The sequence below is a fragment of the Panthera uncia genome, unplaced genomic scaffold, assembly GCF_023721935.1.
Source record: "Panthera uncia isolate 11264 unplaced genomic scaffold, Puncia_PCG_1.0 HiC_scaffold_452, whole genome shotgun sequence".
NCBI lineage: Eukaryota > Metazoa > Chordata > Mammalia > Carnivora > Felidae > Panthera > Panthera uncia.
In genome coordinates this window covers 3,828-31,677 of record NW_026059597.1, presented here as the reverse complement: position 1 = coordinate 31,677, position 27,850 = coordinate 3,828, and the positions used below count along the sequence as shown (strand labels likewise).

The 27,850-nt window shown below is 50.2% G+C and overlaps 1 protein-coding gene across 2 annotated transcripts; it reads right to left on the bottom strand.

The window, feature by feature from the left end:
• Positions 1–3,102: 3,102 nt before the first annotated feature.
• LOC125918109 (neuroblastoma breakpoint family member 6-like) lies at positions 3,103–27,398 on the bottom strand. 2 transcript variants are annotated; one of them, XM_049624151.1, is made up of 15 exons: positions 27,161–27,398; positions 26,850–27,060; positions 24,539–24,635; positions 19,882–20,084; positions 18,795–18,855; positions 17,744–17,958; positions 16,706–16,757; positions 15,740–15,915; positions 14,712–14,763; positions 13,729–13,922; positions 12,601–12,652; positions 11,633–11,814; positions 9,812–10,051; positions 7,386–7,600; positions 3,103–4,270 (listed from the first exon to the last, which is right to left on the bottom strand). In XM_049624151.1, exons 2-14 carry the CDS (start codon positions 27,025–27,027, stop codon positions 7,395–7,397), a joined length of 1,908 nt encoding a protein of 635 aa, XP_049480108.1. In that variant the 5' UTR covers positions 27,028–27,060; positions 27,161–27,398; the 3' UTR covers positions 3,103–4,270; positions 7,386–7,394. The 2 variants fall into 2 exon arrangements, with proteins under 2 accessions (XP_049480108.1, XP_049480109.1); XM_049624152.1 differs by having other exon boundaries at positions 13,729–13,904; positions 27,161–27,388.
• Between the last annotated feature and the right edge of the window lie 452 nt (positions 27,399–27,850).

Genomic DNA, 27,850 nt, shown 5'->3' with positions numbered 1-27,850 from the left:
ACCCTCACCAGCTCAGGCTCTGTCCTCTGCTCTCCACTCGGTCCTGTCAGGGGCTAAATGAGGATGGTGCTCACCCTTTCCTCTTTGCTTTTGTACCAAATTATTTGAAACAGTTATAAATGTAAAGAGAACAGTTGTGAGATGCCCCAAAGACCCCTGTGACCCTGCAGGAGTGCCAGCTCCTACCCTGTCAGTGCACTTTGTGGTGTGAGCAGAGCCAGGGCTCATCCAGCCCCTCCAGGAGCTCAAGGTCTCCAGGAGACGCTCCATGAAAAGCGATCAGGGCTGAGAGGTCCCAGACGATTTGTGTTCTCACTAGGGGTCCCATGGTGGCTCTTCACTTGGCTGCCTGGCACCCCGGTAACCCTGCAGAGCTCTGTGTCAGAGACACTGACAGCCAGGTCTGGGTTTCCATGGGGGCAGGGATGGGACAGGTTAAGACGCGTCTCAGGAGGGTGATGTGTGTGACATGGCCTTGCATTAAGCCTGGGCCATGAGAGGCTATGAGGATGGGCGGAGATGAATGAAGGCAGCGTCTCCATTATGCACAGCCCGTCCCTGGTGCAGGTTCTGGTGGGAACATGGGAACAGTGTGTGTGGGCTGTGATTTCCACAGGGGAGCTGCAGGAGTGCTGCCGTGCCCCATCCTCCCTGCACAGGGACCAGCCTTGGAGAAACAGCTGAATCACAACCTACATTCCAAACTCATCTTTTATCCAGGGATTTTCCCCACCTGCCAAACTAATTATATTGGGCAGTACTTCAGAAGTTTGATAAAATGTTTTCCCTTTTCTCCTGCAAGTGCATGAGTATTGTAAGCATAGATTTAATACTGCCTGGTAGTTGAGAAAAGAGCAATAAAATGCCATGAGGAAATTAGGAGTGATAATTTTGAACATTCTTAGACCTTCATTCACAGTAACAATGAGACTGGGAAATGCATCTGAGAAAGAAGGATCTTTATCACACAGGCCTTCCCAGGATAAGGGCAGCTGAATATCTCAACACATACTTCCAAGCTTAGGGATTACCCAAGAGAGTCAGGAACACCGCTCATTACCTGGCCCCTAAATAGCCAGGGGCCGGAGAATACTGTGGACTCCAGCTGGTTGGCATTGAGCCAGGTGTGGGAGCCAGAGGCCCCAGAGGGGTCAGCACAGCCCATGCACTTAGAGGAGAGGACAGCAGGGAGGGCTTTTCAGGAGGGAACCCAGGTGAATGATGGCAGAAAGAGAGTGGGGATAGCTCAGAATGTGCCTGAGGCCTGCTGAGGACAGCTTGGGCTCCTGGGATTGGTAGGAAGGTGGCAAGATGTGGAGCGCCAGAGGAGGGGCTCTGGGGGAGGCACAGTCACCACTGCAAGGGGGCAGACCTGGGTGAAGGTAGCATCCTGTGGAGGCTTGTGGTGAAGAGAAAGAATGAAGCGACTGGTAGATGTGAAAGGTACTACTGGGAGAAGACACGATCCTAAGAGCAGAAGGCACACCCTGCCTCTCCTCAGACCTTTACATCTGTTAGAATGACTGCACCAAAGGAGGGATCCAGACACTGGTGTCCGCTAAGCCACTCAAAGCACTCACTCGTTCCTACAGGGAACTTTGTTGCTCCTTCCAGAAAGCCCAGACACGTGAAAGGGAAAGTGGCATAGCAGACATGTATTCCAAGGTAACAGAAACAGAAACAGTCAAAGATTTCAGCTTACAGCCATCACAAAACCCAGGAAAACTATAAAAAATGACATTCCGGCCTGAATTTAATGTACCTAATGAAGCATTTGTAGATATGAAGAATATGAACTGTCACTCAAGAAACACACAACTCAAGGGGCACCTGGGTTGGCTAAGTCAGTTGAGTGTCTGACTTGGGCTGAGGTCATGATATCATGGCTCACGAAGTCAAGCCCCACATCGGGATCGCAGCTGTCAGCACAGAGCCTGCTTTGGATCCTCTGTCTTCTTCTCCCTGGCCCTTCCCCACCTGTACTCTCTCTAAAATAAGTAAAACATTTAAAAACAAAAAAAAAAGTTCTTCTTTTAAAAAAAACCACAACTTAAAAGAGAAATGGGCAAGAAATAAGAAATGAGAAACCAGAATTAGTAGAACTAGGAAAACCCTGAAGAAAGGAAATTCTCTGATAAAGAGGCTGATCGACAAGGTTCATAAGGGCAACATTTGTCCCAAATCATAGGAAACACTGAGTACAGAAATGAAAGCATCAAACAGAATGGAAATGAATAAAAGATATTGAGAAAGGAGCAGAGAGGGAGTCACAGATGCCTGGGAGAGACAGAGGGGAAGAGACAATGCTAAGACCCATGCTCACAGATATAAATTTTGTTTATTTTTTAATGTTTTGGTTTTTTTTTAATTTTTTTTTTAACGTTTATTTATTTTTGAGACAGAGAGAGACAGAGCATGAGCAGGGGAGGGTCAGAGAGAGAGGGAGACACAGAATCTGAAGCAGGCTCCAGGCTCTGAGCTGTCAGCACAGAGCCTGACGCGGGGCTCGAACTCACGGACCGTGAGATCATGACCTGAGCCGAAGTCGGCCGCTTAACCGACTGAGCCACCCAGGCGCCCCTTTAATGTTTATTTTTGAGGGAGAATGAGAACATGCATGGGGGAAGGCCAGAGGGAGGGGGACAGAGGATATGAAGTGGGCTTTGTGCTAAGCAGGCTCTGTGCTGGCAGTAGACGCCTCGAATCGAGGTTCGAATCACGAATGGGGAGATCATTAACTGAGCCAAAGGTTGACGCTTAACTGACTGAGCCACCCAGGCACCCTAGAACTAATAGATTTTCGAGAAAAAGAGCAAAACCTCTGATGCTGCATACGCCTTCCCCACCACCAAAAGAAGCCAATTTACATCCCATGGAGAGAAAACCAATTTACAGTCTACATCCCGACCAAACATACAAAGCAAGGCAATATATTTTAATGCACATCCAGACACACATATGTACTCTTGCCCGTAGGGGAAAGGAATATAGCCTAAAAGATACAGAGACTCAGCATTAAATACCAGAAGAGAACCAAGAACATTTACATCACGATGGTGATGGATTGGAGCCCTGAAGGAAACGTAATTCACCAGTCCCCAGTGATTGTCAAAATAAACACTTTAATGATATAGAACGGGGAGGGAGTGTTCTTTTCCACAGCACAATGCCAGCAAATACACATACACAAGGATGATACAACTAGAGTTTTTCCAACATACAAACAGATACGGTTGTGACACACTGCAGGGATCACTAAAAGATGGTAACATTGTAGAGACAGACTTTACAGAGAGCATCTTCGCACATTCTCAGATGTCACACCCAAACAGAAGACCATGAACGATCTGATAGGCCCCCCCATAGAAGGCAACCACTGCTGCTCTCACAATGATGGTGATGGCAGACTGGACGCTCTGGGTCTCTGGGTGGGCGGAGCTGGGACACACACAGCATTAACTAGGGAACGCCCCGGGAAAAGGGTTAGCCTGAATTTAATCAGGAGGAAGTGATCAGACACCTTCAGGATGTAGACCATCAAGCCAGACATCTGGCCTGTCCCCTACAGACAAGGAAGCGTCACCACCACCAGAGACAGCCACAGAAAGGTGAGGAGATGTTTGGGGTTCGAAAGGACTACACAATTACGATAGCACAATCTTCTGAGTCCTTTGGAACCCAAGATATCTCTTCTCCTTTTTGTCGTCTTATTTGTGCTGTGGACACTGGCTGTTTGAAGAAAGACAGGCCCGATGTCTTGTTCGATGGTCGAAATTCTGCAGTTGTCTGATCCCTACCTCGTGCTCAGATTCAGGCTAAGCCTCTTCAGCAAGAACGCTGCGTAGTTAATGCTGTCTGCTCCTGGCACAGCCCAGCCGGTGGCCCAGAATGTCCAGGTTGACATGGGGTCTATTGCCACGTTGCTCCAGCCTCCGCTTATCCGCAGGATGGAATGGAGAGGAGCCAGACCGAAGGTGTCTCACAAGGGCGTGTGGTCTGGGCATTGGTTGCCTCGGCGACTTATCACGACTGGAGTCAGAAGAGCAAGAGTTCCTCTCATCAAACCAGACTTTTGCAGTAAAAATCCCAGAGAGTGGCTTGTGATCGAGATGTCGATTCTCAGCAAAGGATCCCTCGCATGTTCTGTTTGGGCTTTAGCTTGATTTGCTGCTTTAGAGTTCTTTTCAGCAAGTGGAGAATGATGGGGTTTTATGATGGGGTTTCGTTTCAATGAGGAGTATCTTTTCTTAGTTCCTGGAGTCCTTGGTATCTGAGACAGAGAGTGAGAGAGAGGCAGAGGAATCAAATGTGAGTTTTGTTCAGGTCCTGCTGACGGCTGAGCCTGGAGGGATGGCTCCGTGGTGACAGAGGCCAGGGGCGAGCTGAGCCCCCGTGCAGAGAAGGAGCTGAAGGGGGGTCTGCAGGCAGGCTGAGGGGGAGAGTGAGAGCCACAAGTCTGAAGCAATAGCCCCCTCAATTGCATCCAGCCTACACTGTAGGATGCAGGGACCCCTGTGCTCCCCGCAGCAGGCGCCTGGTGGCATCCCAGCTCAAGGCTGCCCTGAGCTGTTGCCAGGTCCCGACCATCCCTCCCTCAGCAGCCACCTCACCCTGGAACCCCCTTCATCAGAAGCAAAGTGATGGCTTTCTCATGTCTCCCACGGAGGGATGTGCTTAGCCCCCAACACACACGTTCAGAAACAGACTGCTGAAGGAAGGAGGGGGCCCTCTACAGACAAACACACCCCTTCTCACCCTGCCCTGGTCTTCTGAAGGGGGAGGCCAGGCTATGGAACGAGCCCCAGGATGTGAGATGCAACAGGGGCCTCAGACTATGTCCCAGTTCAGTCCTGCCGTGTGCAGATGAGGAACCGTGGGCCAAGGGGCTGATAAGGACCACCTGTAGCCGTGTGACCTGTGCCTGACACCCTGGAACTGAAACCCAGGCTTCGGGCCCTTCCCATCCATGTGGGGGTCGGGAGACGAAAGCCTCCGATACGGGGGTGCGGGTAGGCAGTAGATGCTGTTGGCCGCTTGGCTGGACGGAATTAAGACTTTGCACAGAAATCCTGCCCCAAAGGGGCTGAAAAGAACCCCAAAGGGAGAAACTCCAAGGGGAATGACGAAAAGAGCGGGGAGTGTACCCAGGGCCTCACCCCTTTTTGCTCAGGGACCCCAACAGCCCCTGCAGGGCACCTCATGCCAGGATACACCTGAGGGAACATCTAGGAATATTCTCAGTGGAGACACTCGGAACTCCGCAGAGAAAATGGAAGAGCCTTCCTTTTAGTCGTCTAGGTTCTCCTCGCATGTTTCCCAAACTGTCCCTGAGGAGAGAGTCTCTCGGTGTTGACACTAATGTAAACCAGGGCCTGCAAAGGACAGAGGCAGACCTAAGCTTCTTTACTGAGGTTTTATATGAGGAGAAAATTTGATTAAAACATTTCCTTTCCATCTGCAGTGCACCTGTCAGGAGACTGGGAAACGCATTTAGTGAAGAGTCAACCGTGATTTTCATCGCACGAGGAGGAAAAAGAGCCCTGAATTCCATTACTGGTAATCAGGGAAGGGAGTGTTGTTCTTACACTGGGTTTCTAGGCAACATTTCTTTCTTACTGCATCCTATAGTATAAAAATTGTGAGACACTTGGATGCAGAAGAGGGAGTATTCATCGAATTCATTCATGTGTCTTTGTCCTCTTCTTTCTCTGGGCTCTATTGAGGGAGGAATGTCAACTCCATCAGGGGCTGATACTCAGCTTGTCCACAAAATGAGTGACACACACACGGGATCCTTCTATATGGCTTATGAACATCCTATAGATCCACAGTCCTTCTGATTCCCAGGTGCATACCAGCAGAGCTTTAAAACATCTCCCGTTACCCACACCCCAGCCCAGAATGTTGAAATCAAAATCTCAAGGTATTGGGTGGTGGCATTCACGTGAGTTCAAAGCTCAGTCAGTGTTTCTTTCACGACAGTGTGATTTAGAACTATTAGCTAAGCTACTGTGTTTCAGACCGACCACGGTGTTCTTGTCCTCATCTCTGCCACCATGACGATACCGGCCCTCAAGATTTTGGTCTTCCTTCGGACACCCTCCCATGAATCCCCGTTCTCAGCTGGACTTGTATGAGGCACAGATTGTCTCGTGTTCCCCTGGATCTCGCGGGGACTTCACACAGCTGCCCAAAGTTAATTCAGTCAATGCTCGCGAATGTGCTCTGGCCGGAGACTCAACTCAGTTCCTTTCGGTGGATCCTTTTATGAACCAGCTGAGCATGTAAACACGGTAACGGCAGTGAAAAGGGAAGACAGGTGGATGCCTGAACATCTCATGTCTGTGCAGGTTGGAAACCTGGCCTCTGCATCTGTGTTTGGCCAGTGTCCCTGTAGAGTGCCATGTCTGTGTCCACCTGATGCCAGCTCTCTTGAGGTCCCAAGGTATGGACACTGAGTCCTGGAAACCCCAAAACACATTATCACAGGCCTGCTCACCTGGGGCCGAGGACAAACCTGACCCCAGGCAGGCCGTGTGGCAGTCCCAGAGGTGACCCATGTGGTCGTGTAGTTTTTGTCGGGGTGCTCTTTCTCCTCAGTTTTAACACTTCTTATTCACATGGAGAAGCTGAGGGGTAAGTGTCGTCCTAGGTCGTGTTCCCGGAAACACCCCAGAGGAGAAGCCATGTGCAAGAGACATTAAGACGATGTTCTTGATGGGGCATCTAGGTTCAGTCGGTTAAGCATCTGACTCTTGGTTTTGGCTCAGGCCACGAGCCCACAGTTTGAGGGTTCAAGCCCTGCATCTGGCTCTGTGCTGTCAGTTCAGAGCCTGGAGCCTGCTTGGGATTCCCTCCCACTCTCATTGCCCCTCCCCGACTCGTGCTGTCCCTGTCTCTCTCAAAATAAATAACTTTAAAACAAAAATTAAGAAAAAAAAAAAAAAAGACAATGCTCTGGGAGAAAGAGGTCATGGAGCTGGGGAAGCAAGGAAGGAAGTCAAAGAAGTCACGAAAGTGGGTGCCTTGTGCCAGAGTGCCATGTGTTTCGTGACACGTGTAAATGATGCTGGTCTGCTGAGGGGGGGCCATGGGGCCTAATTCTCCGCAGCCGTGAGGGCATGGGAGAGGGAATCCCAGGACAGCCCCCGTGGGGACACAGCACAGCTCACATGCCACAGCTGATGGAGATGGGAGGGCCCCCCAAGGTGGCAGTCCCCTGTGGCAAACAGAGACAGGACCAGACAGAGGCAGGACCAGACAGAGGCAGCGGCAGCTGGGGGAGGGACCAGAGGAGGAAGAGAAAAACAGTTTGGGGTGTGGGCGGAGCTATAATCTAACAGAGCAACAGGAATCCATACCCCAAGAGCCACGGACGCCATTACCTCTGTGCCCTAAGCTTGAAGGCCACGGAATCTGCACGCGAGTCTGCCATCGCCGAACTGCACTTTTCTCTTGATCATCTTCTGTTTCATCACCACCAGGGCATTAACGTGGCCAAAGACTTGACCTGCACACTGGTTGGCCACCGAGCCCTCAGCAGCGTCACCCTCCAGCTTGGGAGGGTTCTTCACACCCATGGAAGCTTCCAAACCCTGCTCTGAAAATAAAAGCACATCAACAGGATACACTGTTAGTCATGATCTTCCTGTGACCAAATCCTCTACCTACGCTGACATCGAATAAGGACGGTGGGCAGGACGAGAAAGGCCATCGGGAAGTTCACGTGTGAGGGGCGCCGAGGGACACGCTTTGATTACAGCCTCTGTTGTTGACCTCTCTCACGCTACCCTGTAAGGATAAGAGCACGAGGAGGGCAACATGCCCCCAGCGCCAATGTGAAATTGAGAAAAGTAGAATTGGTCAAAACACACAGTTCTGACAAAGAACAGACAAAGGCCAGGAGATGGTGCTCAAAAGAGACTGTCCTATTCAAGGGAGGAGTCAAAGTTGAAGGCAAGCCTTTTGAGAGTCGCTGGCGAAACCAAAGCTGGGGAATTTACAGAACACACCCCAATATTTGATATATTTCATATATGTACACTATGCAGAGCATACACACCGAATATACATAATGTGTGTGACATAAGACAAATATGTGTGTCTATAAGCACATTCTTATCTAATTGAGTAAATGGGCAGTTAAGGGTTGGGGGACATCGAGCATAAAGTTCTAAACACTCTTCGGTCAGTTGCAAGTGGAAAATATAGACAAATTTGAGAAGGATGAGAAGAGTTGTGGCAAGAAACAGGTGACCTTTTAAGCACCAGGGAAGAATTACAGGGCAGATCAGGCTGAGAATCAAACAGAGTAAAACCACCTGCCCCAGAGTGATAGTTTGTCATCCCCCAAATTCATCTGTGGAAACCCAATTCGCAATGTGATGCTGGGTGGGGTGGGCCTATGGGAGGCAGATCCCCCCAAGAAAGGGATCTGTGCCCTATGAAAGTGACCCCACAGAGCTCCCTCACCCCTCCACCCTGTGAGGACAGAGCAAGAAGGCGGCCACACATCACCAGGAAGGAGGTACCACCAGGCGCCCAATGTGCCACTGTTTGATTTTGGTTCTACTCAGCCTCCAGAACGGGAGACACAAATCTCTGCTCTAAGTCACCCGGTCTATGGCAGTTTTGTTATCACAGCCTGAATGGACTAAGAAACCCTACTTGGACAAAAGTCTGGCATGGAGCCCTGTTTCCTGCTGAGGCCTGTGTGGAAGGTGAGCCACAGAGAGGGACTGAGCCAGCAGGAGAGTCTGGGCCGGGACCACGGGAGTCAGGGAGAAGTGGCAGAGAGGCAAGAGGGAGAAGACAGTAAGAACCTCCTGTCCTAAGCCAACTGTCAGGGCTGTGCTTCCCTGAACTCCCACTGAGGCGTCCTCTGGAGCATCTCCACGGGGCGACAGGGCTGCGCCCTCGTCCCCTCACTTGGGACCTGTGTCTCCTCTTTTCACAGATGAAGTCGGTGCCTGAAGGAGGAGACCCAGGCTCCAGGAGGGGACACCAAGGGTGGGAGGGTAAAGACGACACAACCCAGGGGAACACTGAAACGCTCGGTCTTCATGAAATCTGAGCTGACGCGGATCCTGATGACAAAGAAGCTGGGGACGTGCTCGTGGAGATGAGGGGGGACAAGAGGAACTAGATGAAGTATTGGAGAACAGAGTGTGCACTTTAGGAAACTGGCCCCTTATAGTTGCAGGGAAGGGAAACCAGGCAAATGCATGGGAAACTGTCGTGGGGCCAGTATTTCCACTGTTACTGTGAGCGCCTAACAGGGAATATTGGCTGCCTGATGGATGTTGAAGGAGAGAAAACACTGGCCCACAAGCCTTGCTGAGAGAGTCCGGGAAGATGGGGTCCAGCGAAAGCGGAGCCAGTTAAGAACAGCTCTAGCACACGTGAAACAATGCCACGGAACCATTTTCCAAGTGTTGAGACACCACAAAGACACAAGAATTACGCATTACAGATTCACCGATGTTCTCAAGCCATTTTGCTCACTCGGGCCCCTGGAGATTATGTAGCTTCATGCTCCCAGCATTGATGGGATGGAGATCCCATTTTCAATGGTTTCAGATGAAGGGTCTGAGGGGGACATACATGAGATGATGAATAACTTGGCCAGTAAACAGCCGGGAGGCTGCAACCCCGGCACCTGGGCAGACAGAGCTGACCCTCAGCCCCAAGCTCTTTGGAGCTGGAGCGTTGTGAGTTTGGAGCTGGGCAAAGCATGCCTGCAAGAGGCCCCATTGCTGCCCCCGCCCACAACCCTGTGACTAGAGCTTCCTACTCCCCCCGCACCTCTCACCTTGGAAGAGCGGCCGTTGGCTCCCAGAAACCATCATGGCTGCCAGTCTCCTGATGGCGGGGGAGGGGCGGAGCCTGGCTCTGCGGTCACCACAAGCCAACTGCTGGTCCGGCTGCCCTGGCATGGAATTGGCCACCTGGGTATTGGACTGTGGTGGTACTTGTGAAGCTTGCACCTCCGGCCTTGGGAAAGTCAAGTTTCCACTCGATGGCCCTTGGGGACCGGGCACCTGCATCGGGGCTGAAGCAAGAAGACACTTCAATGGACAAACCCCAGTTTTCTTAACTCAGCACTGCCAGAACTTCCATTTGTGATGTCCTCCCGCCCCGTCCCCCACCGTCTGTGAGACCAGCCAGTGAGCAGGTACAAAGGCAGACATCATGGATACGAAGGCGATGTCACCGTTGTGTCTATGTCTGGGCATGCTGAGATGGCAAGTGTCCAGGATGCAAAGTCCCTGAAGGGAAGGTCACCCCCTGGAGTCCAGACGGCTTTGCATGGGAGGCGAGCTCATGCCTATTACTCTGTAGTAGTACCCTTCGTCCTACAGCCTAGAGAGAAGGTTCTAGAAAGGCCTCAGGGCAGAACGAGAAAGAATTGCTGATATGTGCCCCAAAAGAAAAAAGAAGAGGGGGAGAATTTGGCCTCAAGGCTTCAGATGCCTGTTTCTCCCTGGCTGGTCCCAGTGCAGGGAGGCTGGGGCAGGGCAGCCCTCCTGGGGCGCCCCCTGTGGCAATCACAGCCCACACACACTGTTCCCACGTTCCCACCAGAACCTGCACCGGGGACGGGCTGTGCATAATGGAGAGGCGGCCTTCATTCATCTCCGCCCATCCTCATAGCCTCTCATGACCCAGGCTTAATGCAAGGCCATGTCACACACATCACCCTCCTGAGACGCGTCTTAACCTGTCCCATCCCTGCCCCCATGGAAACCCAGACCTGGCTGTCAGTGTCTCTGACACAGAGCTCTGCAGGGTTACCGGCGTGCCAGGCAGCCAAGTGAAGAGCCACCATGGGACCCCTAGTGAGAACAGAAATCGTCTGGGACCTCTCAGCCCTGATTGTTTTCATGGAGCGTCTCCTGGAGACCTTGAGCTCCTGGAGGGGCTGGATGAGCCCTGGCTCTGCTCACACCACAAAGTGCACTGACAGGGTAGGAGCTGGCACTCCTGCAGGGTCACAGGGGTCGTTGGGGCGTGTAGCAACTGTTCTCTTTGCATTTACGACTGTTTCAGATCATTTGGGTAGAACTGGGTGCTCTGGTACACAGGGAGGCGGGCGCCCCAGGAGAAACAACTAGCAGCTCAGCAACGATTTAACAGATGCAGCCAATGTGGAGCTGACCACAAACCTGTGTGGAAAGCCAGGGAGTTTGTAGGAAGCCACACAAGAAATACAATTGGCAGCAGAATTGCACAAGTAGCAGAGGTCTCCTTTTGGAACAAAACAAAATCAGGAAAAAACAAAGGAGGACTGTCACCCAGCTGTCTCTGGGTAAGACAGTGGTGGCTGAGATTCTGAACACTTTTTTCCATTTTCTCCATTTCTCCTCTCGAGGTTCACTTGGTACCAACAGCCTGCATGTTGGATGGGGCCGGGGGACAGAGGGCAGCCTGGGACAGAAGGAAGGAAAGGGCTCTGAGCCACAGGATGCCTTTTAAAGAGTGAATCCGAGAGCAGAGTTCAAACCGGTACGAGCCTACAGGGCCTGTTGGCAGGGATGCAACTCTCAGCCAATTCAGGTTGTTGAAGACACAGAGGACAGGCTTCCTGGGGCCCCAGCAGGAACTTCGTGCCCCTCACAAGAACGGGACTCACCATCTACATCCACGCCCAAGAAGACTTCCTGTTTATCAAAGGTGAATGAGGCACTCCTATACGGCCTATAAGTGTCTGACAGGTCATGGCCAACGGAAGGAGTCAAATGACATTCCCCCACTGAGTCCTGTGGGACTTCATCCTCTGGGGCCACTGGCAGCTCCCTGCAGAGCCTGGTGTTGCTGGGAAGACGAGACATGCAGAAAGAAGGTTTAGTCCACATGCAGTGCCAGCTTGTTTTGAGGGCAGGGCGGAGGGACGGGTCACAGAACACAAGCGGGATCCCCACAAAGGGAAATGAAGCAGTCTGCCTGCAGCTGGGGCCACAGTGTGGGTGCACCCGGGATAGGTGCGGGGGGGGGGGGGCGGGGACGGGCAGGTGCTCAGGGGATGGCCAGAGCGCCAGTTTATGGGGCAAGAGTCGGAACCACCCCAGGGCACAACAGTCGTGACCCACAGCACACCAGAAGACGATAAAGCAGCATCAACACTTTGGCATACACTGTTTGGAGATTTACACAAAGCACCAAGAGAACCCCAGGCTAAGGCAGCATTCTAGACTCCTGGATATCTCGTGGGCTCAAGGCCGACGTGTCTAAATACTGAGACGTGAAAACTGTTTTCCTAAAACCATCCTTGCTGTGAATGCCCGCCAATGTGGTAATGGCAACCGGCAGAGAGAGCTGTGCATCTTACGCGGGACCTAATACGAGGAGAGACCGGGAGAGTGCAAGGCATCCTGGGACTGTTTAGTCCACCTGCGTCAGTGGACTGCAGATACTCCATTTGAGAGGGATTAATAACAGCGCCTATGCAAGTACCACATGACACAGAGGACCTTGCTGAAGGACCACCTTGTGGGGGTCGGAAGGGATGAAATAGGTGCATTTAGCACTTTCTAGATTGGCCTAGATCTGAGATCCCCAGATGTCACCACTGAATTAAAGCCCATGATTCTTCAGAGTTACCTGGGGCATGTCGGGTCCTGGTCTTCTTCATCGCAAAGATCATTATGATTGTCTACAAGTAAATACAGACCGGCCAGTCACATAAACAGAGCAGCACTTGGACATGAAAATTAAGTGTCCCATGCAACTAGCACACGGGCACTAATGTCCTTAGTTGGGCAGCAGGGCATTGAGGGAAATAATCCAGGAGGCCTCACAAAGTGTCTTGGGAATGTGCCTTGGCTAGCTTTCCTAAAGCATCGGGCAGGATTTCCCTGATCTGGTAGAGCCCCATCTCAACAGTCTGTCTGCAGAGGTCAACCTCTCTTTTACCGCAGATTCTGGTGAACGGCTTACCTGCATTCTCAAAACTTACTGCGACCTTCTCTCACTAGCTTCCGTCATGACATACTCTAGGTGGCAGGGTTTTAGGGAATTTCTACAGAGGCCAGACTGATGCACGGAATCTGCAGACCCTCAAATCAAAGGAAATCTTTTGTCCGTGATCCCTTTTGCTACACAGGCACATGGGCCATGCACGGGGTGGGGCCATGCACGGGGTGGGGCCATGCCGGGGCTCAGCTATGCTTCAGGGAAACGTACAAGCAAGCTGACGGTAGAGGTGGTTATGTCCTGACACTCAGACGACGACTTAGGGAAGACAACCAACACAGAGGACACGGACACTGGGGACCAGAGCAGTGAAACCAGGGAAACAACAAACCCAAAGACATGGGTAAGGCTGACATTGTCTTGACAGGCACAAAACTTCAAGGAACATTGTTTGGGATGAAAGTGAGAGGATGGCAGTTGAGGAGAGACATTGTGTGGAAATCAGGAACAAGACAGACTCCTCTGCGTGTGCCTCACAGATGAGTGTGAGTTTGTCACACCCGCCCTGACCCCAATGTCCTGACTTGTGTCAGGAGCCACAGGCATGGCCTGAGATGAGGAACACAGGGCAGGGCCCTGATGCATCTGATGTCTGCGCTTAGAAGTCTATCCTAGAGCCTGACTCAGATCCATATGTCTACGGGGCTGAAACACCTGGATAACAAATTCCAACACAAGCAGAGTAGGGATACCAAACTATGGGGTCGACCTGGGAGTCCAGTTGGAGCTTTATCACCTTCGCAGTGGAGGACTCACTAGCTACTTCCAGAGCAGGACAGACATCCAGATCCTCATATGAGTTGATGTTGGCCCTCCTGTGTGTCCAGGGGGAATCAGATGGGTCAGGAAGAGCTGAGTAAGTCAAATAGCATTCATCCAGTGAGTCCTGTTGGACATCCTGCTCTGCACTCTCCGGCAGCTCCCTGCCGAGCCTGGTGGGGAGGGGAGATCTGAAGATTAAAACAGGAAAAGTAGACACCACAGCATCTTACTGGTTTTCACGGGAAGCCGAGAAGTGTAGTCATAACGTAGGGGCAACCCCATTATTGACAGGGAAAACTATCCTCCTGTTTCAGGGGCACAGTGTGGATGCTATGGGGGCAGGAGAGGAAGAGAGGGAGAGACAGGGAGACACACACACAAACAGAACAGAGGTGTTCAGGGCACTGGCCACAGAACCAACTTCTGTGCACCAAACTGAACTACTGTGGAATGGATGTCATGACTCACAGCACACATGGAGAATCCTAAACATGAGTTCAACCCTTTTGCATCAATTTTGTTGATATACATTCAGTGGCTAAGTGAACACATGTTAAAAGGCATCATCCACATGGAGAGATTTGTGTCTTCAAGGACTCTTTCTCTTACTATCGTGACATCATGTGAGGTTTTTTGATTTTTTTGCAGTTATCCATTTGCTACAGCAGATCCTCCAAGAGGTAACACAAGAGTGACAGAAGTAGACACATCTGTCACTCTGGTGTTTCCCAAAGGAGAGATCAGGGCAATACAGAGCACCTCAGGGAGTGACAATTCACCTACTTCAACTGACTGCCGGTTATCGAAATTGAGGGATCATTAAAGGAACTTATCCACATAATACATGAAGACACACGTCATGGCCAAAAAACATATTCTGAGACTGGAGAATGGATGAAATAGGTAAATTTGGTGGTTTCTGTTTTTCCTTTGAAATGTAGAGTTGAACCACTGAAATAACAACCCATGATTCTTACCTGGCGCATGTCAGGTCTTGGTCTGGTTCCTCCTCTTGATGGGTCTGATTTTCTGCAAATAAATACAGACGGGGCCAGTCACATTAAACAGATCCCTGCTTGCACATTAGTAACCCAGTGTTCGGTGCCACCCGGGGACTCAGCTATGCTCAATGAGAGCACAGGTTGAGTGAGAAGGATATTTCAGGGTGCCTCGGATAGTGTGACGACTGGCTTGATTTCCTGGCCTGAGCCATTGGGAGAAATTTGCTTTCTCCAAGAGATCATCATCACAATTTCCTCTGTTTTGAGTCTGTGCAAACACTTTCAGTTCTCTTTTTCACACAGATTCTGGGGACCTGGCCTCTCTACTTTCTAAAAGGATTACCGCAGTTTTCAGCCTTCTCTCGTGAGATACCTGGTTGGAGCTACACAGAAACCTTGGCGCAATTCCTGTTGATGAGGGAATGCCAACGCACAGCTCTACTCCTGGAAACACGCAAACGAGCTAACAGTAGAGGCACATAGGGTGGGTTTTCAGATGAGGCTTAGGAAGACAAGCCAAAGCAAAGAGATAGAGAATGAGGCTAAGAGCAGGAAAGCCAAGGTTACATCTTTAACCCTGGACAAGGATTCCGACTGACTGTGGCAGGCTTGGATTCTTAAAGGACCTGGCTCAGAGATGAAATGGGGAGCATGAAAGGTGAGAAGAGGCTTTGCATCCAAGGTCTGACAGACACCTTCTAAGGTCGTGTTGCTGAGGCGAGTTGTACTTGTCATGCCGCCCTTGGGTCCAGTGACCTGACAGTGAAGCCCAGGGGACATGGGCATGTCCTGGGAGTAGGAAGGGAGAAGAGTTCCCTGACCCACATGATGTCTGTGCTTGAAACTCCATCCATCCTGGAGCCTGGCTCAGATCCAGATGTGTGTACAGGGCCTGCACACAGGGAGGAGCTCTCTCAGCACAGCACAGGTGTGGGGCACAAACACCAGGAGATGTACGGGGCAGTCCAGCTGGAGCTTGATCACCCTGACAGTGGAGTACTCACTGGCCATTTCCAGAGCAGAAGAGACTTCCAGTTCCTCAGGGAAGAAGATGGTGGTGCTCCTGTAAGGCCAGTAGGAGTCAGACAGGTCAGGAAGAACCGAATATGTCCAATAGCGTTCATCCAGAGAGTCCCCTGTGATTTCCTCCTCCACCACCTCTAGCAGCTGTCTACGGAACCTGAGGCGGGAGGAAAACTGAAGATTAACCGAAGAGGGATCTGAAACCGTATGTCCTGTCTGGCTTTGATGGAAGGCAAGAGGCATTTTCACAAAAGGAAAGAGAGTGCCTCATTAATGAGAGAAACAACTCTTCTTTTTGTGCGGGACAAGGTGTGTCTGTCACAGGGGCGGCAGACAGAAAGGACAGTAAGTGCTCTGTACACTGGCCACCTAGCAAGCTGATGAGGAAAGAGCCTGAATTAGCACCGTGCCATCCAGTCCTGACTCAAAACACACAGAGTCACAGGACAGCAGTGGCTCCCTCCCTTCCGTTCAAATGCCCTTGAGTCCTGCATGGAGTGGCCCAGTGCGTGCAGCTTCTGGGGCAGGCTACTGTCTCAGAATTCTCATGCCATGAAGGCCTGTCTCTCTCAATATCACGGCATGATGGCACATTTTCGTCTACGTACATTCTTGCTCTGAAATACATGCCCACAGGCTAAATCGAACGGGGCAGAAAGTACATTGCCTCTCTCTCTAAAGCTGGGGAGAATGAGTGAGTGCAGGACTCCCTGTGCCTTTAGCTCACCTGGGCCAGCTGACTGTGTGTTACTCAACTTGAGTCGTAATTAAGAAATGGGAGCAATACAAGTACCACAATGAAAACAGAAACCATTGTGAAAGCAGATAATTGGCCATTGACCGAATGGATAACATGGTTCTATCCAGCACTTTCTGCCTTTCCTTGCTTGGATCTGAGGTCTGCAGATGCCACCACTGATTTCCCAGCCCCAAGTATTCAGAATTACCTGGGGGCATCTGACTCTCGCCCTTTCAGCCCCTGGTGACCAATTTGGTTGTCTGCAAATAAATGAAGAGAAAGAGTTCCATTAGGCAGATTCCCCTCCACAAATGCTCACTCCCGTGTGCCGTGTAGCAGAGGACAGAAACAGAAGCACAGTCATAACAGGCAATTGTGAGAGAAATCATTCAGGAGGGATTCAGTAGGGCCCTGGAAAAAATCACCGGGATTGCCTTCTTGAGCCAGCAAATGTCCCTGATAAGACAGGTCATGATCACAGTATCCTAAGACAGATCGACACACACAGAAAACTTATCCCTTTTCCCAGAGATCTTGGGGAAGGACCTGGCTGCTTCCTAGAGCATTGCCACCACATTCAGGCTTTTTCCATTTGAAACACTGCAGGCCAATGGTTTTCAGGAATCAGCCGTTGAGATTAAACTGACGACTGGAATCTACACCATCAAAGCAGAATAATCTTCAAAGCTGCAAAGCACCAGGGGCCGTTCATGGGGTCGGGAAGTTCCAGGGCCCTGCCTTGCTGCAGAGAAACATGCAACGTATGATAGACGTAGTCCTGTCCTGGTTCTCAGCTGACTTGAGACAAGAAGAAAAGGAAGAGACAGACCAGGTAGAGACAGTGAACCTGGATCGTGACATTTCCTATGATATAGAAAAGGCTTCCAACAGCCTTGGGTGGCCATATATTCAGAAACATGGTTCAAGGATGGAAATCAGAGCCTGGCAAGAGAGATAAGAGATTAATCCAAAATTTGGAGGTCTGATAGCCACCTCCTGTGCCAGGGGTAGAGAGGTATAGGAGTCTGGCAGGACCAGCTTGAGAGCAGCGATGGGCGGTGGCTCAGACGTAAAAGTGCCATGGCTTAGACATGAATCGAACAAAGCTCACTGACTCATGGGATGTCTTATTTCAAACTCAATCCTAGAGCCTGGATGGAAACTGTCTGTGAGTACATGGTCCACTTCTGCGGATTAAATCTCTTGGTCTACACAGGGTGTGTGCAACAAAGATTATGGACACTACCTGGGGAACCGGGTGGAGTTTCATCCCCTTTGGAATGGGAGCATTCACAGGCTACATCCAGAGCAGAGCCGAATTCCTGTTCATCCGATGGGAACGTGCCATCCCTGCAAGGCTGGTAGCAGCCATGGCCTTCTTGGCCAATGGAAGGAGTCAAAACACATTCATTCAGCATGTCCTGGAGGACTTCCTTCTTTTCAGCTTCCGGAAGCTCCATGCTGTGCCAGGTGGGGCAAGAACGACACAAGAGGAAACCAGGAGGATCAGACACCATGGCTTGCTACCTAGCTGGTGTTGATGGGAGGCAAGGGAGTGGTCGCAGAAAGGAAAGGGACCATAGCCTTGAGAGAGAAAATGTTATCCTACAAGAGGCAGAGTGTGGCCAGGAAGGGGTGGGAGAGAAACAACAACAGATAGATACTCAGTCCACTGGCCACATAACGAGCAATGAGGAATGAGACTCGACCATCCCAGTATGGTACAGTCACCAGACGAAGGACAAATGGGAGTCCATGCCAGGGGCAACCGCCACGTGCCTGAGTCATGTTGAATTTAACATAGACTGATCAAGCGGTTACAGCTCTTGAGTCACTGTGCACTGCAGAAACTTGTGCCCTCCAGGCACTTTTCTATTAATAGTGTCACATGACACCCCAACCTTTTGGTTTTGGTTAGGTAATTCCGTGTTAATTTTGCCAGCTGTCTGTCTCTCAGTTCCTTTGCTGGTTACCTTCCTACCAGGCTCCTTTGAGAACTGTGTAGAGATGCGTCTCCTCCTGGTGTTCATTTACAGGACAGAACGGGTATTTTGGGCGTACGGGGAATCCTAAGGCTGCTGAGTTCATCTGGGGCTCCCCCAGACAAGCAGCCCCGCGACAGCAGACAACCGAGGGAACAGGGCCATTTGCCACTGAGGGAATTCAGTCACTACCATCTGCAGCTCTGCTGATCCCTGCATCTGCCACCTGGACTCTTGTGACCTCACCTACTGTTCTTTCTGAGTCCCTATCCTTTTTCACCCACACATTACCAGGTCCCCAGTATTCATTGTTACCTAGTGGTGAGGGATTCTTCTGCTTGTTCATCCTCCTCCTCCTCCTCCTCCTCATCATCTCCTGCAAAGAAATTCAGAAATCTCCCGTGATGTGGAGCTCCCACATCACCACTATAAACACAGGGGCTTATATGCCCTAGTGACATAATTCTCTATGCATGACTAACTCTTGTTCTGAAGCTCCAGGGCACTGCCCTTGAGAACTGTTGCGGTATGGATTTCAGATCCAGCAGGGAGTGTCTCTGATTCGGGGGCTCACCATGACTGAGACTGGGCAAAAGTTTAAACTGTCTCTTGTCCAGATCCGTGGATGCCTGTCCAGTTTCGATCTGATTTCAGCGAACAGTGTCTTGCAGGTACCACAGTCATGCAACAGGCGCAGGCCCTGTGTGCTCCCAGTGCTCACGTAGAGTCTCCTCCTTGCCCCGAGGACAGCACAATCACCCGGTCCCAAGTCCCTCCACATGTGGACTCATGGGTCCCCAAGTGGACGTCGGTGTTATGGACGGGCCGCCTGTATGAAGAGTGTTTCAGTCTAAACGACGTTCCATCTCCAAGGCCTACTACATCCAATACCTCATTCGCCTCCACAAAGTCAGGGGCTTTATTTTTCCTGAAGTGCATTCGTGAACTTTCCGCATGTGATCACCACAGCTATGACAGGTTACTTGATAGACAGATGAGGAGACAGTTATGGAGAAAGCGAAGATCACTCTCTCACCCACAGTCAATAAAGACAGCTCCTGGGCGGGAGCCTGGAACTTCCCGCTTAGCTCAGGGCTCCCTGCACTTGAACAAGCTGCCTCCTTCCTCGTCCTCCCTTCTGGGCTCTGACACTGGTGGAGGCTGCCTCCTGCCCTAAAGGCAGTTCCCTCGGGGAGGACACAGATGGGTGGAGCACCGTGACCTCCACCCTGTGCACTTCTCCTCTCCTTTCCCACCTGCTAGTCCGGGTCCTCTGGTGGCCCTATGTGTCACATGGAAACCAAGACAGCGGCTGCCAACAATGTGAGGGGAGGCGGGAGATGTCTGGGGAGACCAGGACCTCGGAGCAGCTCAGTGCACTCAGGGCCTGTGGCCGCCTTACCGGGGCTGAGCTGGCGGGCAAGGCACTCTGCCAGCCTGTGTCCCTCCTGGATGCCCTGGCCTTGGGAACGCTCGGGGTCATCGTGGGTGAGGAGGTCCTTGAGGTGCTGATCGACTGGCTCAGAAACTTCTCTCCCTTCCCGTAACTTCTGCCACAACTGGGTCACCTCTTCAGCCTGAGCTTTAATCAGGATATGATATTGCCTAAGGTGGGACATAGAGAAAACTTTAAAACACAGAGTTGAATAGATTCTCTAAGAGCTTTCACGGACGTTTCTGTGATTTTCCACAAGGAGCCCTCAAGGCTGCGTTCTGGCACGTGTGTGGGGCCCTGCTTGTGACACAGAAAAAAGAAGGTAAAACAAGCCTCCTCTGTGTTGGGGAGTCTCCTTGACCTCCTCTGCAGCTCCTTCTTCTGTAAACAAAGCCAGGTGTCTTCCTCAACACCCATCAGAGAGCTGTCCCTTCAGCCCCTCGCTGCGGCACAGCCATTTCCTATGAACCTACACGGTGTGCATCATGCTGTGCATGGACCCAGCGCCAGCCACAGAAATGTGGACAGGACAGCTGGTGTGGACTACACAGGTCAGGAGAACGGCAGGGTCAAGAGGACAGCATTGTCTGAAGGAAAACATGACCGACAAGCTGTCATCCCTCAGGAGGTGACTGTGTTACAGGCAAATGAGGTGGTGATCTCACAACATTGTGAATGTGGCCAATGCCGCAAATTGTTCACTTGAATTTGGTGACTTTCAGCTCAATAAATGATATTTACTTGACACAGCGTGAATGATACATGGAAGCTAATGAAATGAAACACAACAGTCTAAAACCTCTGGGATGCAGCAAAGGCGATCATAAGAGGGAAGCAAATAGCAATCCAGGCCTTCGTAAAAGATGAAGAACAGTCTCAAATACACAACCTAACTTTACACCTAGAGGAGCTGGAAAAAGAACAGCAAATGAAGCCCAAAACCAGCAGAAGAAGGGAAATGATAAAGATGAGATCAGAAGTCAATGATATGGAAATAAACTAAAACAGAACACATCAATGAAACCAAGAGCTGGTTCTCTGAATGAATTAACATTATCGGTAAGTCCCTAGCTAGCTTTATCAAAAGAAAAAGGAAAGAGCCGAAATAAATAAACTCAGGAGTGAAAGTGAAGCGACCACAACCAACACTGCAGAAATACACACAAAAAAGAAGACATTATTATGAGCAATTATATGCCAACAAATGGGGCAATCTGGAAGAAAAGGATAAATCCCTAGAAACATATAAACTCCCCAAACTGCAATAGGAAGAAATAGGAAATTTGAACAGATACATAACAAGTTGAGAAATTGAATCAGCAATAAAAAAACTCCCAACAAACAAGAGTCCAGGGCCAGATGGTTCCCCAGGGAAATTGTACCCTACATTAAAGAAGCGTCGTACCTATTCTTCTGAAGCTGTTTGAAATAGAAATGGGGGGAAAACTTCCAAACTCATTCTACAAGGCCAGCATTAACTTGACCCCAAAACCATCCAAATCCCCACTAAAAAGGAGACTTGCAGACCAATCTCCCTGATGAACACGGATGCAAAAATTCTCCACAAGATACTAGCCACCCACACCAACAATGCATTAAAGAATTATTCACGGGGTGCCTGGGTGGCTCAGTCGGTTGAGCGTCCGACTTCAGCTCAGGTCATGATCTCAAAGTTCGTGAGTTTGGGCCCCCATCGGGCTCTGTGCAGACAGTCCAGAGCCTGGAGCCTGCTTCGGATTCTGGGTCTCCCTCTCTCTCTGCCCCTCCCCCACTTGCACTCTGTCTCCCTCTGCCTCTCAAAAATAGAGAGAAATTAAAAAAAACAACAACAAAGAATTGTTCACCACAATCAAGGGGGAATTTATTCCTGGGCCGCAAGGTTTGTGTTAATATCTGCGCATCAACCAACCTGATACAGCACATGAATTAAAGAATGGATAAGAACCACATGATCCTCTCAATAGATGCAGAAAAAGTTTCTGACAAAATCAGCATCCTTTCTTGAGCAAACCCTCAAGAAAGTAGGGATAGAAGGAACATACCTCAAGATCATATATACCGATTACAAAAGACCCACGGCTAATATCATCCTCAATAGGGAAAAACTGACGTCCCTAAGGTCAGGAACATGACAGAAGGTCCACTCTCACCACTGTTGCTGAACATAGCATTGGAAGTCCTAGCCTCAGCAACCAGACAGCAAAAGAAATAAAAGGCATCCAAATCACCAAGGAACAAGTCAAACTTTCACTCTTTGTAGACAACATGATACTCCACATGGAAAACCGGAAAGACTCCCCAAAACACTGCTAGAACTGATGCATGGAATCAGCAAATTCGCTGGAATATGGTCAACGTACAGAAATTGCTTGCATTTCTCTATACCGATAATGAAGCAGCAGAAAGAGAAATCAAGGAACTGATCCCATTTACTAGGGTACTGAAAACCACAAAATACATGGGAATAAACCTACCAAAGAGGTAAAAGATTTGCTGTAACTATAAAAAGCTGTAAACTGTAGAAAGCTTAGGAAAGAAATTGAAGACACACACACAAAAATGGAAAAACATTCCATGCTCCTGGATTTGAGGAACAAATATTGTTAAAATGTCATCACTGGGGTGCCTGGGTGGCTCAGTCGGTTAAGCATCCGACTTCAGCCCAGTTCATGGTCCCACACTTCGTGGGTTCGAACCCCACATCGGGCTCTGTGCTGACCGCTCAGAGCCTGGAGCCTGCTTCAAATTCTGGATCTCTCTCTCTCTCTCTCTCTCTCTCTCTCTCTCTCTGTCCCTCCCCTGTTTGCACTCTGTCTCTCTGTCTCCCAAGATAAAAGAAATACTAAAAAAAAAAATGTTTTTAATCTGAATACTACCCAAAGCAATCTACAGAGTCAATGCAATCCCTATTAAAAGAACACCAGCATTCTTCACAGAGCTAGAACAAGTAATCCTAACATTTCTGGACTTCAAGTCATATTATAAAGCTGTAATCATCAAGACAGTATGGTATCAGCACAAATACAGACACACAGAACCAGGGGACAGAAGAGAGAACTCAGAAATGGACCCACAAATCTATGGCCAAATAAGCTTCGACAACACATGAAAGATTATCCAATGGAAAAAAGACAGTCTCTTCGGCAAATGGGGTTGGCAAAACTGGACAGCGATGTGTGGAAGAATGAACCTGGAGAACGTTCTTACACCGTACACAAAAATAGACTCAAAATGGATGAAAGACTTAAATGTAGGACAGGAAACCATCAAAATCCTGGAAGAGAAGACAGGTGGCAACCTCTTTGACCTCGGCCGCAGCAACTTCTTACTACACGTCTCCTGAGGCAATGGAAAGAAAAGCAAACATGAACCACTGGGATCTGATCAAGATAAAAAGCTTCAACAAACAACAAACTCAAAGGCAATCGAAGCAATGGGAGAAAATATTTACAAACAACATATCGGATAAAGAGTCAGTATTCAATATGTATAAAACAACCTCGATCAAACTCAAAACTCAACACCCAAGAAGCAAATGATCCCGTAAAGAAATGGGCAAAAGATAGAAACAGACACTTCTCCAAAGAAGACATCCAGATGGTAACAGACACATGAAAACTTGCTCAACATCATTCATCATCAGGGAAAAGGAAAGTAAAACCACAATGAGATACCACTCCTATCTGTCAGAATGGCTAAAATGAATAACAGATGGTGAGGATGTGGAGAAAGGGGACCACTTTGGCACTTTTGCTGGTAGAAATGCAAACTGGTGCAGCCACTCTGGAAAACAGTGCAGAGGTTCCTCAAGAAATTTAGAGAAGAGCTACCCTATAATCCGGCAATGGCACTACTAGGTAGTTATCCAAAGGACTCAAAAATGCTGATTCGAAGGGGCACCTGCACCCCAATGTTATAGTACTGTTATCAACAATAGCCAAAGGATGGAAAGAGCCCAGATGTCCATCGACGGATGAATGCATTGAGAAGACATGGTACATAAATTGATACAACGGAACATTACTTGGTGATGAAAAAGAATGGATCTGCCCTTTGCAACACTGTGGATGGAACTAGAGTGTATTATGCTAAGCCAAATAAGTCAATCAGAGAAAGATAAAGATCACATGATTTCACTCATATGTGGAATTTAAGACACAAACCAGATGCACCAGGGGAAAGGAAGGAAAATTAAGATAAAAACAGAGACAGAAGCAAACCATTAGAGACATTTAAATGCAAAGAATAACCTGAGACTTGCTGGAGGGGTTTTAGGTGGGAGATGGGCTAAATGGGTGATGGGCATTAGGGGGGCAGTTTTCGGGATGAGCACCGGGTGTCATTTGTAAGAGATGATACCCTAAAATCTCCTGCGGAAACCATTTATACACTATATGCGAACTCATTTGGATTTAAATAAATTAAAAAAAAAATACAAACATTGAGCGAGGCCCCGAATAATTGGAGTCCGCAATACACCAGGTACTGCTGTCTTCACTGTTTGACAGATGTGTGTGTGCACCTGTGTGCCAGGCAAGTTTCTGCCCTTCTCCTGGCCCAGACCTGTCGCTGACAGGAGTCAGAGATGCCTACGGCCTCCCACCAGCCACGGAACCCTCCTTACCTGAGCTTCTCGGTCAAGGTCTCTGCCAACTTCCCCTGCTTACGCTGCAGCGTCTCCCCCAGCACGGATTCGATGATGTCTTTCAACTCTTCACACTCTGAGAACACAGACACCGGCCTCAGTGAACAAGCTACACGTGCCGCTGTGCTCGCTGCCTCCAGGGAGGGGGCGGGGTGTACCCCAGGACAATGTAACCCCAGCATCGGGCTCTGCGCATCTCATTCCTCAGCCCCCCAGCTACACGGTATTTGATACCTCCCTGTTTTAGAGCTGAGGGAAGAGCAGCTCCAAGGCGTGGACAGGAACCAGACAAGGTGAATGACTGGGATTTGGCAGAATCAGCTGCCGAGCTGGCAGCCTCTTAGGTAGGACACTAAGCAGGGACATGAAGTGAGGCCCTTAGGACCACAGGACTGACTCATGGTTCCCTTGAGTTGGATAATGAGCACATATCTCAAAGGCAAAAAGTTCACCCGCATACTCTTGTGTGCACTATAATGCGTAAAACCAGAAGGACCTGAAAGCGATACGGCCAAACACTAACAAAGCTTGTGGTATCAGAAGCAGCAGACGGGGTGGGGCGCCTGAGTGGCTCAGTCAGGCGAGCTTCGCCTTGGGCTCGGGTCATGACCTCGTGGTTCGTGAGTGCAAGCCCCCGCAGCAGGCTCACTGCTCTCAGCGCAGAGCCCACTTCTCGGATCCTGTGTCCCTCTCTCACTGCCCGTCCCCTCCACTCAAAGCAGCAGGTACTATGACAGCAGCAGGATCACAGAGGAGGAATGTGAGGCACAGAAATCGGGGCAGGGCAGCATGGCGGGGAGCACAGGAAGACTGGCCCAGAGCCAGACTGTGTTCCCTCCACCCCAAGCTCCTGGGTGATGTCTTCCTTCGTCGTCTTCACAAGTGGTTTCCCGCACTTGTGTCACGGTTATCAGGAAAGATGCAAAGAAAACTTTGCTTGTCCTTTCCCCAAAGCTCATCATCTCTTCACCTTGCTAAAGAGCCGCTTCCAACATTACTTTTCTCCCCATCAGTCATTTGTAATCCCACCTCCCCTTGTTTTATGGAAAACTCTTGGTAAGGAAACGGCTACAGTTCGGGCTCAGAGTCGTCAGGATTCCTTCCCATCGCCCCACTGCACACATGCCCCTAACTCAGGATTCCTCCTGCCATGGCAGCCCCCTCTGAATGAACAGGCAGCTGGCCTCCCCATTCCAGGCTGACTGTGGGGGAGGGCCAGCTCCACACACTGGCTTGGGTGGTCACCGGGGCTGTGGTCTCCCCCGCTCACCCTCATTCTCACCGGGCCACTTGACTCCTGGCCAGGCCTGGCCCTGCTGGCCATCCTGCATCCTTGAAGGTTCCCCAGCTCAGGGAGAGACACAGGAGGGAGCACAGATTGTCTGATGGGCCTTGAAATGCCCTCTACCTCGCCACAGGGTGTCAATGGCTACCGAGGACTCAGGAAGCAGAGCCTGTGCCCACGAAGCACGGCTTCCCTCTCATCAGGGGAGTCACTGTCTGGACGGCATTCCTCGTGGATACCGCAGTTTCAGGGAAAGCAGACCCATCTTCCAGCTCCTTGCAAGCTGGCCGTGTCTCCTGGTCCCCGCCCGCGCCCCGTGTGCACCATCAGCAAGTTTCCCCAGTGAAACAGCTCGCTGCTTTGCCATTGGAACCTCAGAGAAGTGGGACGTGATGGAGTTCATTAGTCCGAGACACGCAGGCCAACAGTGATGCAGGATGTGACACACACACACACAGGATCCTGAGAGGACCAGGCATTTCCGGGTCTGCGTCAGGAATCAATCACTAGAAAGTTAACTGTAACCCCACACTGTACAGCACTGCAAACCAACCTGGAGAAACTGCTAGTCTCGTTTTCCCCATTCTTCCCATCCTTGGCAAAATGAGGGTAAGACACCCACTTCCACTGGGTCCCCCGGGAGCTTTAGTCTGTTAAGCTTCCAACTCTTGATTTCGGCTCAGATCATGATCTCACATTCCTGAGATCGAGCCCCACGTCAGCCTCTGTGCTGACAGCACCGAGCCTGCTTGGCATCCTCTATCTCCCTCTCTCTCTGCTCCACCCCGACTAACACTGTCTCTCTCAAAACCAACAAACATACATTAAGAAATACCCACTGCTACTTTTCCTAGATTGTGGTCACAATGGAATTGATCGTGACAATGGAAATAGAGAAGACAAAGTCCGGAGAGGGCTTTCGTTTTCTCTCCACACAAAGCCAATTCCTGTCTCCAGGAATACAGACAGTCATCACTTTGGTGACCCTGACCTTGTAGGACTTACTATATTTCTGCAGCTGGTTGGCCAGGGAGTAGGCAGTAGCTTCGGATACAAGGAATTTCTCTCTGAGGTCTCGGAAGTCCTGCTGGCTTGCTTCCAGCTTGGATTGAAGCTCCTGGTTGAGTTCCAGGAGGCTCATTTCTGTCCCTGGATCAGACACCGGGTCAAGAGGTGCTGTCATGGTGACATGTGGCAGAAGAGGTAGAGCTGGGGACTGGGGAGAAGAAACCAAATACACGACGGGTTAAAAACAAGTGAAATCAAGTAGGTTCAATCAGGACTGAGGGGCGAGGATACAGCAATTCTTTACTTACTATTGGGAACAACTTGCACAACAGCCCACAGCACTGGAGAGTCAGCAGCTACAAAAAGAAGGTTCGAGATGCCAGAGTCGAGAGCCCGAGGCACTGCCTGTAGCTCAGACTCCAACCGGAATGACAGACCGAGCACCCGGCACGCCAGGTGACGGTCTGCAGTTGCAATAACAGAATTGGAACGCGGGGGTGTCATGGAACCTTGGGAGCCACTGCCTTCCAGGTGCCAAGGCTACGCGGATACCCAAGGCTGCCTAGTCTCCCCTGAAGGTCACCACTGATGGGGACCACCCCTCAGCGGCCACTCTCAGTAGTTGTCTACCCTTGTGCTAATACCACAGATCCCATATCTCTCTCTGTCTGTCTCTGTTTTAAGTTTATTTATTTATTTTGAGAGAAAGCACGAGCACGTGAGCGGGATGGGGTGGAGGGAGTGGGAGAGAGAGAGAATCCCAAGCAGACTCTGTGCTATCTGCACAGTACCGTACGGGAGCCTTGATCTCATGAACCGTGAGATCATGACCTGAGCCAAAATCAAGAATCAGACACTCAACCCAATGAGCCACCCAGGGGCCACAGACCCCATCTCTTTCCAAACACATCTCAGCATCGTTCTCACTGTTCATTCTTGTGTGTGCATAAACACATCAAGGCAGAAATAGTTTCCCAAGTTTTACTAAAGGGCTGTCA

What these genes read in the sequence shown, in the direction of transcription:
- LOC125918109 (XM_049624151.1), bottom strand. Translation starts at nt 27,027, where the DNA reads ATGACAGCACCTCTTGACCCGGTGTCTGATCCAGGGACAGAAATGAGC. An exon ending in TTCTGCTCTGGAAATGGCCA is followed by an intron (nt 14,764 to 15,739) that starts GTGAGTACTCCA and finishes ATTTATTTGCAG; the next exon opens with AAAATCAGACCCATCAAGAG. An exon ending in CCAACGGCCGCTCTTCCAAG is followed by an intron (nt 7,601 to 9,811) that starts GTGAGAGGTGCG and finishes TTTTATTTTCAG; the next exon opens with AGCAGGGTTTGGAAGCTTCC.